This window comes from Oratosquilla oratoria, chromosome 41 (assembly GCF_046742065.1).
Source record: "Oratosquilla oratoria isolate Oo_2021 chromosome 41, ASM4674206v1, whole genome shotgun sequence".
Taxonomy (NCBI): Eukaryota; Metazoa; Arthropoda; class Malacostraca; order Stomatopoda; family Squillidae; genus Oratosquilla; species Oratosquilla oratoria.
In genome coordinates this window covers 12401910-12414582 of record NC_134817.1, presented here as the reverse complement: position 1 = coordinate 12414582, position 12673 = coordinate 12401910, and the positions used below count along the sequence as shown (strand labels likewise).

At 37.0% G+C, this 12673-nt stretch overlaps 1 protein-coding gene across 3 annotated transcripts in view; it reads left to right on the top strand.

Moving 5' to 3' along the window:
* The first annotated feature begins 1311 nt into the window (after positions 1-1311).
* The window catches only part of LOC143020967 (uncharacterized), a 32057-nt gene continuing 20695 nt past the window's right edge, over positions 1312-12673 (top strand). Inside the window, exons 1-3 of one of the 3 annotated variants that reach the window (XM_076178018.1) lie at positions 1313-1700; positions 1991-2033; positions 6823-7094. In XM_076178018.1, coding sequence (XP_076034133.1) covers positions 6859-7094 — 236 coding nt within the window. In that variant the 5' untranslated portion in view covers positions 1313-1700; positions 1991-2033; positions 6823-6858. Of the gene's footprint in view, positions 1701-1732; positions 1752-1990; positions 2034-6822; positions 7095-12673 lie in introns of those variants that run through there. The other 2 variants (XM_076178019.1, XM_076178017.1) reach the window with 2 other exon arrangements.

Sequence of the window (12673 nt, the reverse complement as noted above, 5' to 3'; positions counted from 1 at the left end):
TCAAACCCATATTTTTGTTATTATTTAATCCTGTCGCTACTGGAAGAAGGGAGAGGACAACTAGAATAAAAGTAGTGGTATTATACTCTCGTGATTAATAATCTGATGGTAATAGTTGAAAAAAAAAACGTGCCAAACGGTCAGAAAATATTTATCTACCCAACCCTAAATTTTATTCAAAACGTAACAAGATATTGCTCAATTCGTTATTGTGTTTGAAGTTCCAGGATGTCATGTTCATTGTTTTGTTTTGTTGTGCAGTGGAAGGTATTGTTTGCATATTCCGGTACATAATGCTAGTCAAACATCGGAAACTAATACGCTGGAACTTTTCATTGTCAGTTCAGATTATATCGGTTTGAAATTGTTGATCGCTGAGTTTTGTGCTTGTCTTAATCATTCAAAAACGTTAGAGTTAGATCGTCTGTAAAACAAGTGACAATAAATTATATATTTATTTGATGACAAACCAGTTATAAGGTTGATTAGAAACAATACTTCATTTTAGTGATTGCTGCTGATCAATGTAAGAATCACAATGAACATGCATGGTGTTTGTGAAGTTCGGAAAAATATAGTTGATCAGATCATCTAATTGCCTGAACTCGTTAAAGCTGTCGTCTGTGTTGGTTGGGGAAGTATTTTGACCATGATTATTTATAACATGAAAGACAAATCCCTATCCAACCAGTAAAACGCAATTTCTCAAACGCCCCCAATGAACCTTGGCGTTAGATTTACGTTGTTAGGTATCATTGTGCAGTTTGCATCACCGAAATCAGTGCAAGGATTATTTTATGATCATAGGATTATCCATGCAACGATAGAATATATTATCACATTCTTATGAATATGCAAATTATCAATTACATCGTGCCATTCAAGTTACGTTGACATGACATTCAAACGTGATCGAGCATTCTAGATGAATGGGTGGGTACTGTCGATGTTATGTGTTTCTTGCAGTCGTTATGGTAGAACTTTGCCAGATATAGGCTCTGAATCAAATTCGACGTTATTTACTCTTTGTTCTCTTCACTGCAACGCTGATTAATTAGACTATTTCTTATGGCAGACAAATTGTATGATATAGTAATAGTAGTTTATTCTATCCATTGACTTTATGTAATTACGATAATTTTACTCTTATATTGTTTATATTTACATATTCTCAAAGATAACGTATTTCTAAATCATTCTATATTGTACTGATATCAAAGTTACTATACATTTTCGTCTCACAAACTTTGATTTGGTATCCTGTAAAAATATTTAAACCCAAATGTATGATTATATCAAAACTGAGTTTTGATTGGTTCGTAGCGCGATGAGACACCAATCATCTTTAGGCATACATATACAATTGGCCAAAACGGAATGGTAGTTTTATGGAAGCAAGTGTGGCATACAATTGATCTTGTTTTAGACAGTATGCGTAGTTAACCAAGGATGGCTAGGACAGTTGTGTCGATGTTAAGATGTAGAACTGGAAGACGGTACAAGAGCTGAAAGTAGTCGTGTGGGGACAGCAAAGACGTGCTTTCCCGCCCTCTTCACCGCAGAGCCAAAGTGGTGCTGGTGGATTCGCTGTTGCTACTCCACCAGTACCACGCTACAATTCCAGTTTACTTAATTGCAAGTGAAGGGAGAATGGGGCAGTTGCCAGGGCAGCCATGACAACTGGAGACCATCAAATATCGGTGAGTGTTGGTGCAGCATGTGTCCATGGGATCGGTGTTCAGGTGGTAATGGTAAGTACGTGTTGTCATATTTCACTGATTTTATTATATCAGAATGTCAAAGAACTCTTTGAGATTGGTATTATAATTTTCATTGGTAATTTTGTGTGTCACGTGTAAGTGATATGACGAATAAGACGCGTAATTAGAAGATGACTTGTTTCTAAGCAACATGAACATTACATTCATGTTGTTTTGTTTATGTGAGAATCATGCTGAAGACTAAGTATTGTCATGCTTTCTTCTTATAGGATTGACCATGAAACTTAAGGAGTCAAGGCTGCAGATTTTAGGGTATGTAACGGTGTATGGAAGTTGAAATAGATTGCAAGATTTAGATATATTTGAGTGGGGTTGCATTGTTGTTATTATTGGTAGACTTATCAGGAAAAATGTTATGTTTATATTCATACTTTGTTTTGGTCATTGTACAGGGGTAGTATGCTTTCTTATAGTCATGTTTATACTTTAATATGGTAGGTAGGTGAATACCCATTGGTAGGTTTAAGCAGTGGGCATTATTACATTATCTTAATATTTTAGTATTACAATGTTAGTGTTAGACTAAAATAAGGGTGGGACTTGGGTGATTTTTTATTAGTGTTGTATGTGAATTACTGATATAAAACTAAATGTTTTTCATATAGTTTGATGAAAATTAGATGAATGGTTGCCTTCATAATAAATGTGATTTTGTGTGTAGACTGAAACCATTCAGAGCTGTTTTGTCATTACTGCCATTGCCATCAAATGATCAAGATTTATGCCAGGTGTGGCAGGGAACTTGGTGATGCTGTGCAGCAATATAGTCTGAAACCAATCTAATCAACTTGAGGATACTCATACTGATGTGGTAAAAACATTGAAATTTAACTCTGGCCTACTGTTGTTGTTATTGCAATAGTTATTTTATTGTGATTATTATCATTGTTATAATTTTTATTATCATTATCATCATTGTTATTATTATTATTATTAATATTAAGCAATAAAATTGAACTCTGGGATAATAAATGAATTATTGGTGAATACAAAATTTGAGGAATTAACACCGCAGAACATTTATGATTGATACAGATCTGCCAGAATTAATGTTATTATCAGTAAGTAATGGAATTGAGAACTGTTACATGGAAAATTGTATTTTGACAACACTTCAGGTTAAAATATTTTGGTATTTAATGGTTTTAAATGTTAATTGAAATGTTTACAAATTGGTTATAAAATATAGCTGGACAGTCTTGAATAATTATAAGAAAATAATTGGGAATAGAAAAAATTGTAATATGATAAATATGATGTTGGCAAGTGAATATATAATTTATTTCAATTTCGCAGGTGGAAGGAAAAAGTAAAAAAAAAAAAAAAGAAAAAAAAAGAATTGATAGGTAAAGTAGTGGTACTTGTGAATAAAAATGAGGAAAAAATGTATAGCATTGGTTAAAAGGAATGTGGCAACTGAAATGGAAGATTGTGCAGATCCAGCGAGATGCAGCAAGATGTGATATGCTGCAATTTTTTTCAATAAATGGTACCATTTCAAAGAAGAATGTTCACATGTATCAAATAGATACAAGAATATACTATATAACATTGTATGTAATTGTAAAGCATGTTACAGTAGGAATATTAATAAAATTTTACAATTTGCTGGAAGGCATTTATCAAGAGAAATTAATTGAAGCAAAAGATGAATACCAAGATAGACATGCCGATTGAAAACCTTGAACACATTCAGTAATGGATAAAATAATCAGACGGAAAATGAATAAGAATGGGGGAATACACCTTTGCCAATAAAATGAAGATAAAAGTTAGACATTTTGATGAAAACTGCCAATGAAAATCAAAATATAAGCATTGAATAAAGAGCAAAGTAGAAAACTAGATAGAACATTTAAAACTAACTCAGCAAGGGCACTTGATAGTGAGATTTGATGATAAACAGAATTTGGAGAGAGCAAAATAAGAGATTAACATTTGAAGACATGACTAGAGGAATTGTATAATAATAGCTATAATAATGATAAAGAAAATTTGATAAGATGCATGCCAGTCATAAACTTGAATATTATATATGGGCTATTGTTTTTCATGTTTACATTTTATTTGATTTATTTTTAATTTTATTTTATTTACTTTATTATTGTTTTTTTTTTATAATTATTATTATTATTATTATTTATTTTTATTTTATTTTATTTTATTTATTTTTCTCTCCAAACCAAGCAGAGTGGCTATGGACAAGGATGTTCCATCACTCATTAGGTGCTGAGATGGGTGTGTGTGTGTGTGTGTATGGGGGTGTTAACTGGGTTTTAATGTGTTTGATGTGGGATGCACTTTGATTTTACCACTCCCTCTAATAAAGAGGAAAGGGGCTGGTGTGTGTGTAATAAATATATATATATTGTATGTGTGTATGTAGACATGTGTGCACACACACACAAACATAGAGTAATCTCCTCCAAAATCAAACTGCCATTATCCAAAACTCACCATCATAACATGATTTATATGTAATGTATACCACTTTTGTTCCTTCAGAATTTTTACCTCTGGAGTGGCAGTGGGGGGGTGGGGATAATTTTTACTTAACATCTGAATGCTCTCCAAATCTGAACACCTTGTGGCCTAGTTTGAATATGGGAAGGAGTACTGTATGTGTAGGCCTTGGTTCTTGAGTTTTATTGCATACTACTGCATTTCTTTTGATAGCAGCAGCCCAATACATGTTTTACTAGTAACAAGCATTAAACAGGAATTAATTTCTTGGTTTTCATATTTACTCATAATTAATTTCAACGTATACCTAAGTTCTTGTGTTTTAATTCATAAAAATCATATATGAGTGTATCTATGTTGCATTCCAATGTTAGCATCTAGTTGAACTGATTACATTGGTTGTATGTTGCCATATGATTTTAGGCAGGTTGTTGTGTATTCCTTGATAAGAGGTCCTTTACCTGAGATGTGTTATTGTTGTGTCTGCGCTGGATAGTGTATTTAACTAATTATAGTATACAGGAAGGGAGCAATGCTTGTTCAGTCCTGTCTCCTATTCTCAAACTTTTTATCATACCTAACCTCAAATTCATGTACAGTTCCAACTTAATCTGTCCTTGATTTCCAATTATCACATTTAAATTGGAACTTGTGTATTGTTCGAGCTTGGGCTATACCACCTCCTAAGCTATACCAAGCATTTATGCATCTATATGGAAAATGTATTTCTTCACATGATTTAGACATATGGTCTTTTTTAATTAGCTTTCATGACCTCTTAAAGCTCTCCCATCAGGAGATCTCTTCTGTCAATGCAATCAATCTCCTTAGTGACCTGAATACTGTAATCATATTGCCTCTTTCTCTTCAATCTTTCAAAGTTGCCAGACCCAGAGCTATTAGTCTTTCCTCATTTCTAGTACTTTGCATTTTTGTTTGTTATAGAATTTAATTTTCCATTCTTGGCTCCATACAAAGTCTACTGTCCAAGTTTTTCGCTCTTTTCATGATTTTTGCATCATATGCAAACATGTTTGCATAGCTTGTCATTCCTTCCATCATATCATTGACATAGACAAGAAACGTTATTGGTGCAAGCACTGAACCCTGTGGAACTCCACTCATTACTGCTCTTCATCATGACATCTTACCCTTTGGTACTGTCCTCATGTATCTTTCCATCAAAAAATCTTTCATCCATTCTAATAGTTTGCCCTCTAATGTGCTACAATTTCCACATAAGTCAACTGTGAAGTACTTTATCAAATGCCTTCTCTAGGTCAAAGTACACACAATCCATCCACCCCTCTGTTTTGCAGCACATCAATCACTCTCGAGTAAAAGCTTAAAAGGTTCGACTCGCAACCTTCCGGATCTGAACCCAAACTGTCAGAATGTTCATCTTTTCAGGATATTTGGTCCATCAGTTTTTTATAATCCTTTCACATAATTTCACCATTGTGCTGGTCAATGATACTGGCCTGTAATTTAGTTAGTGTCTCCACATTTCCACCTTTGTGATTTGGCACCACATCTGCACTTTTCCAATCAAGTGGCACATTGCCTTCTTTCAATGAACATGTAATAAAACTGTGAATCTTGTCCAGTTTGAGATCCTGTTGGGTCCAGTAGCTTTTGTCCATCCAATGATCTCAAGACATTGAGCATGTCCCTCATTTCTTCATTTAATCTTCTAAACCTGTTTTTTGTTCCCCACACTTTCCTCCAATTTTTTTTTTTTTTTTTTTTTTTTTATTTTTTTTTATGAAGACCCATAGGAAACTTTCATTATTTCTGCCTGAGTTGTGTGTGCTCATGTGTGAGTCATTAGTTATAGAAAACACAAACAAAACTTGTAGTTTAACCAGACCATATCAAAATGATTATTTTTTATAATATTTTGTGTAATATTTTATCTAAATGTTGAATACTGTAAATCCTATACATTAATAGTAGGAATTCTTGAGCATTTTTATAGTTATTGTCTACTAGATTTTCAGCATAGTTGGGAGAAGAGTTTTGTCAATGAAAGGGATCATTGTTAATTGACAGTAGCGCTTTAGAATTTTTATTGTTTATACAGGATTATTTGATTAAGCACCCGGAGGAACCCAGGGATCATTAAATGATATGATAGGTGAATTTATTAGAAAGTTCATTGTGCGTGTGTTGTCTGCAAGAGGCTTGGTGCCAATAGATTGAATGTGAATTTATTAGAAAGTTCTTTGTGCGTGTGTTGTCTGCAAGAGGCTTGGTGCCAATAGATTGAATGATTTAAGCCCTATGATTGTGTCATTTCTTTTTCACTCAATGATGGTAGGTCCAATGCCTATTATCTTAGATCGTACTGTATGTTTTATTGGCAAGGTTGAGTGTTTTCAATGGAAAGATTGAATGATTGTGCCCATTACATAAAGATGTGTAATTTTTAATTAAAGTTAAAAGTACTTTGTGTTATTAGGTGATAGCTGATTATTATTATTATTTTTTGTTTTTTTTTGTTTTTTTGTTTTTTGTTTTTAATATACAAATGAATAACCAGATTAAAAGATAAATACAGCATGATTAATTTTTGCAGAAGTGTGCCTTTAGGAGAAGTGACAGTGCATTGAGGATGGAAGTGGACATTGTTGGGTCTAACTCGCTGGACAGTGAGGGTTGTGACGATGGTGATCATAACGATCTCAACCACAGCAACGATGACCGATTGGATCGTGGTGGTGGCGGGAATAGCATGAATACATCCTCTGGATCTACGAGTAAGCTGAAGAGGTCCAGCAGTGCTCCAATGATCAATCAATTGGTACAGCAAAGTACAGCATCAGCACAAAACACACAGACCCCCAGCAGGTAAATGTGCTCTGAATCTACCCTTGTCACTGCCTTTGACCTATGTTAATAGGTGCAAACCAATTTTATTTATATGAAATTTAAGTAGGAAGTAGGAAATTCTGTGTTGTGATCATTGGTTGTGATTTTGTTGATTTGGAGAAAGCATATGACAGGGTATTATGGGATTTATTGAATAGGGTGAAGTCTGCTGACGGTGGGCAAAGTTTTAGCATTGGTAGTAGATCTCGTGTAAAGTTAAGGAATGGAGGAAGTGAATGGCTTGTAATGAAGATGGGCTGTACCAGCATTGTGTAATTGCCGTAGTTGTTCAGCATGTATACGGCTGGGGTGTTACAGGAGAGAAATATGAGAATACTCTCTCATAAGCCTTTTCCAAATCCATAAATGCCCAAAAGCATCCTTACCTTTTCCTACAGCATTCTTACATATCTACCTTACGACAAAAAATTTACCTACGCAACCCCTGCCTGTCCTAAACCCACACTGTTCTTCACCAAAAAGTCTGTTCTCCTTGTAATGGGGATTGACAATGTAAAGCATACATCTTATGATTATTTGGTGTATTTTTGAACATCATAGAATTTTTCTCTTCAGTCTAGGACAGTGCCTCCTTACAAAATACTTTCTAAAGGAAATTCAGTGCAGTATCCCCTTGCTAAGAACTTGCTGCTATTGAGCCTCAAACCATCTCCACCTTTTGCCCAAATACATACATATACCAAGGTCTTTTTCCTTCTTACAAGGGAGGTAGCCAAAGTCACACACATTTCGTCCCCACAGACTCCTCCCATTCACCTCCCCTCCCTCTTTTCTTGGCTCCTCCTGGATGATGGGTCATCCATGCATGTCACCCACTGCCCTGGGTCAGAAGCATTGTAGCAAGACGTAGCACATCCACAGCAAGGCTGCTTCATTTAATTGGCACCCCCTCTCCATTCCCTCATGCAAAAAAATGAGAAGAGGAGAAATCCCTTAGAGCTGCATCAAAATATCATTCACATGTACTCCCAACCCCCCCTCCCCACCCACTCCCTTCCATGCATCACAGCATGGTTGCTAATCTTTGTATTCTCTCTATCTTGCTCATATCCTTCACTTTGCATGGGGACCATATTTCAGTCATGGACATAGCAGGGTTTCAGCGAGTTTTTTTCAACATCACTAATGATCTGCAGTAGTCCATATGTCTCTCCCACAGTCCTGCTAATATGTTTGTCGGGGGACAGTTTGTCTTTTATTAACCCTCTCAAATGCCCAAGTAGTAATGCTTTAAGCCACTTGTCTAGCAACTGGATAAAATAAATTTCCTTGAGCTTTACTGATTGGAAATTCATAGCCCAACAGTGGTTAGCATTAGTCCCTGGGCCCTTCTGTAGATCTCTTGAAAGAAATATGGGTCTGTTCCCTGAATTGTATTAGTGGGATCATGTCTGCTTAGATGAAAAGGAAAAGGACAAGTACAAAAAGAAACTGAGAGAAGAGTGGGAGGGAGTGAAGGATAGAGTAGAACTAGGAATGGGGAGGTTTCAAGGAGGGAGTCACAAGGTATGCAAAGATGGTGTGTGGACCAAGGACGACAGGAGGAAATAAAAGGAAGGGTAGTGAGGGATGGGATGAAGTAAAGAAGGAGCATTCACAGATTGATTATAGAACAGGACAAGAGGATCATATGAGAGGTACAAAGAAAAGAGTTGTAAAGCATAATATAAAGGAGGCAAAGAGGAGAGCAGATGTAAAATGGGATAAAAGTATGACGAAATTTTGAGAGTAATAAAAAATGTTTTGGAAGGAAATTAAGAGAGGATTAGGAGAGGAGCAGAGGGAGTAATTGTTGAGGAACAGTATGGGTTTAGGACAGGTAGGGGCTGTGTTGAGCAGATTTTTGCAGTAAGGCAGACATGTGAGAAAGTTTTAGGAAAGGCTAAGGATATTTTTTGGGCCTTCATGGATTTAGAAAAGGCTTATTACTGGGTAGATAGGAAGGCACTGTGGGAGGTATTGCAGATATATGGGGTAGGAAGAAAGCCGTTAAGAGCAATAAAGAGTTTTTATGAAAGTAGTAGAGCATGTGTTAGAATTAGAAATGGAGAGAGTGGTTTGAGGTAAAGGTGGGACTGCCAGGGATGTGTTATGATGCCTTGGCTGTTCAATTTATAGATGGATGGGGTGGTGCAAGAGGTAAACGCAAGGGTAATGGGCAGGGGATTGGAGATGGTTGAAGAAAAAGGGAGATAAGCCAGTTATTGTTTGCTAATTACACTACATGTAGCAGGATCAGAAGGATTAAGGAAGTTAGTGACGAAGTTTGGGAAGGTGTGCAAAAGAAGGAAGTTGAATATAAATGTGGATAAGAGTAAGGTGATGAGATGCACAAGGGGAGAGGATGGCAGCAAATTGGAAGAGTGTGTTAAGGGAGAGAGACTGGAGGAAATGGATGGCTTTAGATACTTGGGTGTGAAAGTGGTGAGAAAGAATGAAGTGGAGGTGGAGGTAGATTGAGAGAAGCAAGTAAATGCCTTTGGGGGATTCAAAAGTGTAATGAGAAAGACATTTGGGAATGGATGCTAAGAGGAGATTGTATGAAGGGGTGATTGTGCCGACAGCACTGTATTTGGGTAGAAACATGGAACATAAGAGAGGAAGAGTTTAAATGTGTTTGAGATGAAATGCCTGAGAAGTATGGTAGGGATTACTAGACTGGATAGAGTGGGTAAGAAGGAGAGTGGGGATATAAAGGGAGTTGGGAGATAGGGCTGGTAAGTATTGGGATGGTTAGGACACATGGAAAGAATTAGTGAAGAAAGAATGGTAAAAGAGGTGTGGAAGAATGATATTTTAATGCAGCCCAAAGGATTTCTCTTTGTCCCCTCTTTTTCCACACAAGGGGACAGAGGGGGTGGGTTGCCGAATAAATGAAGTGGCCTTGTCATGGGTGTGATGTGTCTTGTGACACTGCTTCTGACCCAGGGCAGTGGACAGGATGCAGGGATGACCCATCATCCAGGAGGATGCCAAGAAAAGAGAGAAGGGTTGGGTGGTGAATGGGAGTGGAGTGTGTGGATGGGTGTGAGGATGCCTTTGACTTTGTCTACCTCCCTGGTAAGGGGGAAAAAGCCCTTCGTATATGTATATATATGTGTCATTGGCTTGTAATAGTAGAACAGTTGCCAGATGTCAGTTCTTCTTGCGTATAAACATGGAGGAAATACAAAGTTGGTAGAGAGAGATCCTTGGTCCAGTGTAGACACCCCCCGAATGTCAGCCCCACGGGGCTTCACCTCCATATGGAGTTGGGTTTTGAAAATGTGAGACAGGGTCTTCAACATGTCTTTCAAGACCACCACTTCAAGTACCCATTTGTGGTTCATTGTTAACCAGTACATCACCGGGCGAATGTTGTATATACTCCCCCTCCAGCATCAGAGCCAAAATAAATTTTATTTTATTTATTTATTTATTTATTTTTTATATATATATATATATATATAATATATATCTCAAAATTATGTAAAACTTACAAATCTCGCTTACTTTGATTCACCCTAGCTTAGATTTGGAGAAACTGGGTCAATTTTGTCGAGATATACATACGAAAGTTTGGTAGAACATCTGTAGACTTTTTTTCGCTCCTCATGCAGGATGAACAAGGTCATATTTTTTCGGAGAAGCTTCATTAAAATTTCAGAGTGAAGGAATTTGACATTTATGATGTTTCCAAGTCAATGTACAGTTACCCATAATAATCTGACACTTACGGAAAACATCTTTATTATTTTTTTTTTTTTTTTTTTTTTTTTTTTTTTTGCCATATTTATCACTTTGTTATGTGGTAAATTGATTCTTCTTTTATATATATATATATATATATATAATTTCATGGAAGATAGGTGATTGTGGTGTTTCTTATTGTTTTGGTAAATGTTTTAGTAAGCATCTATCACACCCATTATTGCCTGGCCACATTTTGTATTACGCATTTATTACGAAAATTGGCAGTGCAAAATTGCCATTTCTGTACGTCTAAATATGTACTAAATAGCACCTGCCTAACTTTTGAAGTACAACTTCACCCCCTCATACTTTGTTTCACACACCAGAATGGCCTAAATTACATCCTAAATGCCAATTTTTTGGCCTAAGTTACCCCTAAAAAAGTTGCTGCCGGGGTTGCCAGTTTTGTCAATAAATAAAAAAAATTTAGGTGTCGCCAATGGATAGGGCTACTTGGTCATTACCACAGATTTGACCCTCGATGTAATGCCTAGTTTTGGCGAATTTTTGAAATTGCGGCGTATAGCATATGGCGCTGACACTCGATCCATAAAACAATTGTGGCATACAACATATGCTGCTGACACTGTAGGGATTAGAGGAAATATTTATACCTATCAGTATACTTACATATACCAAAGGCTTTTTTCCCCCTTACACAGGAGGTAGCCAAAAAGAAAAAGGCACAGAAACCACTCTCACCCATTCCATCCCCTATATACTCCACTTCCCTCCACCCTCTTCCCTCCCACACATCTTGGCACCTCCTGGATGACGGGTCATCCCTGCATCCTGTTCACTGCCCTGGGTCAGAAGCAGTGTCATATACTGAGGGACTTTTCCCCTATATAAGGGAAATGGCAAAGCCAAAAGGCAAGTACCCACTCCCATCCACCACCATTTGTTCCCTCTCATTCTTAGCTCCTCATGGATGACGGGTCATCCCTGTATCACACCCACTGCCCTGTGTCAGGCAATGCAGCAAGACACAGCACATCCACAGCAAGGTAGCTTCATTTAATCAGTGACCCTCCCCCTTCGTCCCCTCATACAGAAAAAGAGGATATGGAGAGAAATCCCTTCAGGCTGTGTCAAAATGTCATTCATATATAAACACTCCTTTGCATCACGTTATCATCTATACACATCCATTCTCCACTCATACCTCTCTTCTGCTTTCACCTTTCCTTGCTCAACAGACATTCCCCTATTGCTCAAAGCCCTTTTCATCTCATCCATCCATCTCATCCTCGGTTGTCCCCTCAAATTCATGCCATCCACTTCTGCCTTCCACACCTCTTTTACTAATCTTTTTTTCACTCATTCTTTCCATGTGTCCAAATCATCTCAGTACTCTTTCAAAAGCCTTATCTGCCATCCCATTTTACACACCAGATCTCCTCACCTCATTTCTCACTCTAACCTTGTAACCCCTACTATGCATCAGACATGTGATCTCAAACACACTTAAACTCTTCCTCTGCTTCTCATAAATTCTATGTATCTGCCCTATACATTGCCATTGGCATAATCACCCCTTCATACAGTTCCCTCTTAGCATGCTTTCCCAAATGCCCGTTTCTCATGACGCTTGAATCCTCCAAGGCATTTATTTGCTTCTCTCAGTCTACAATTTACTTCCACCTCTCCTCCCTTTCCTGCCTCATCCAACCCCAAATACCTTAAGCTATCCACTTCATCCAGTCTTTCTCTTCTAAGAGATAATTCTAACTTACTGCCATCCTCTTTCCTTATACACCGCATTACCTTACTTTTACCAACATTTAAGCTCAACTTCTCCTATC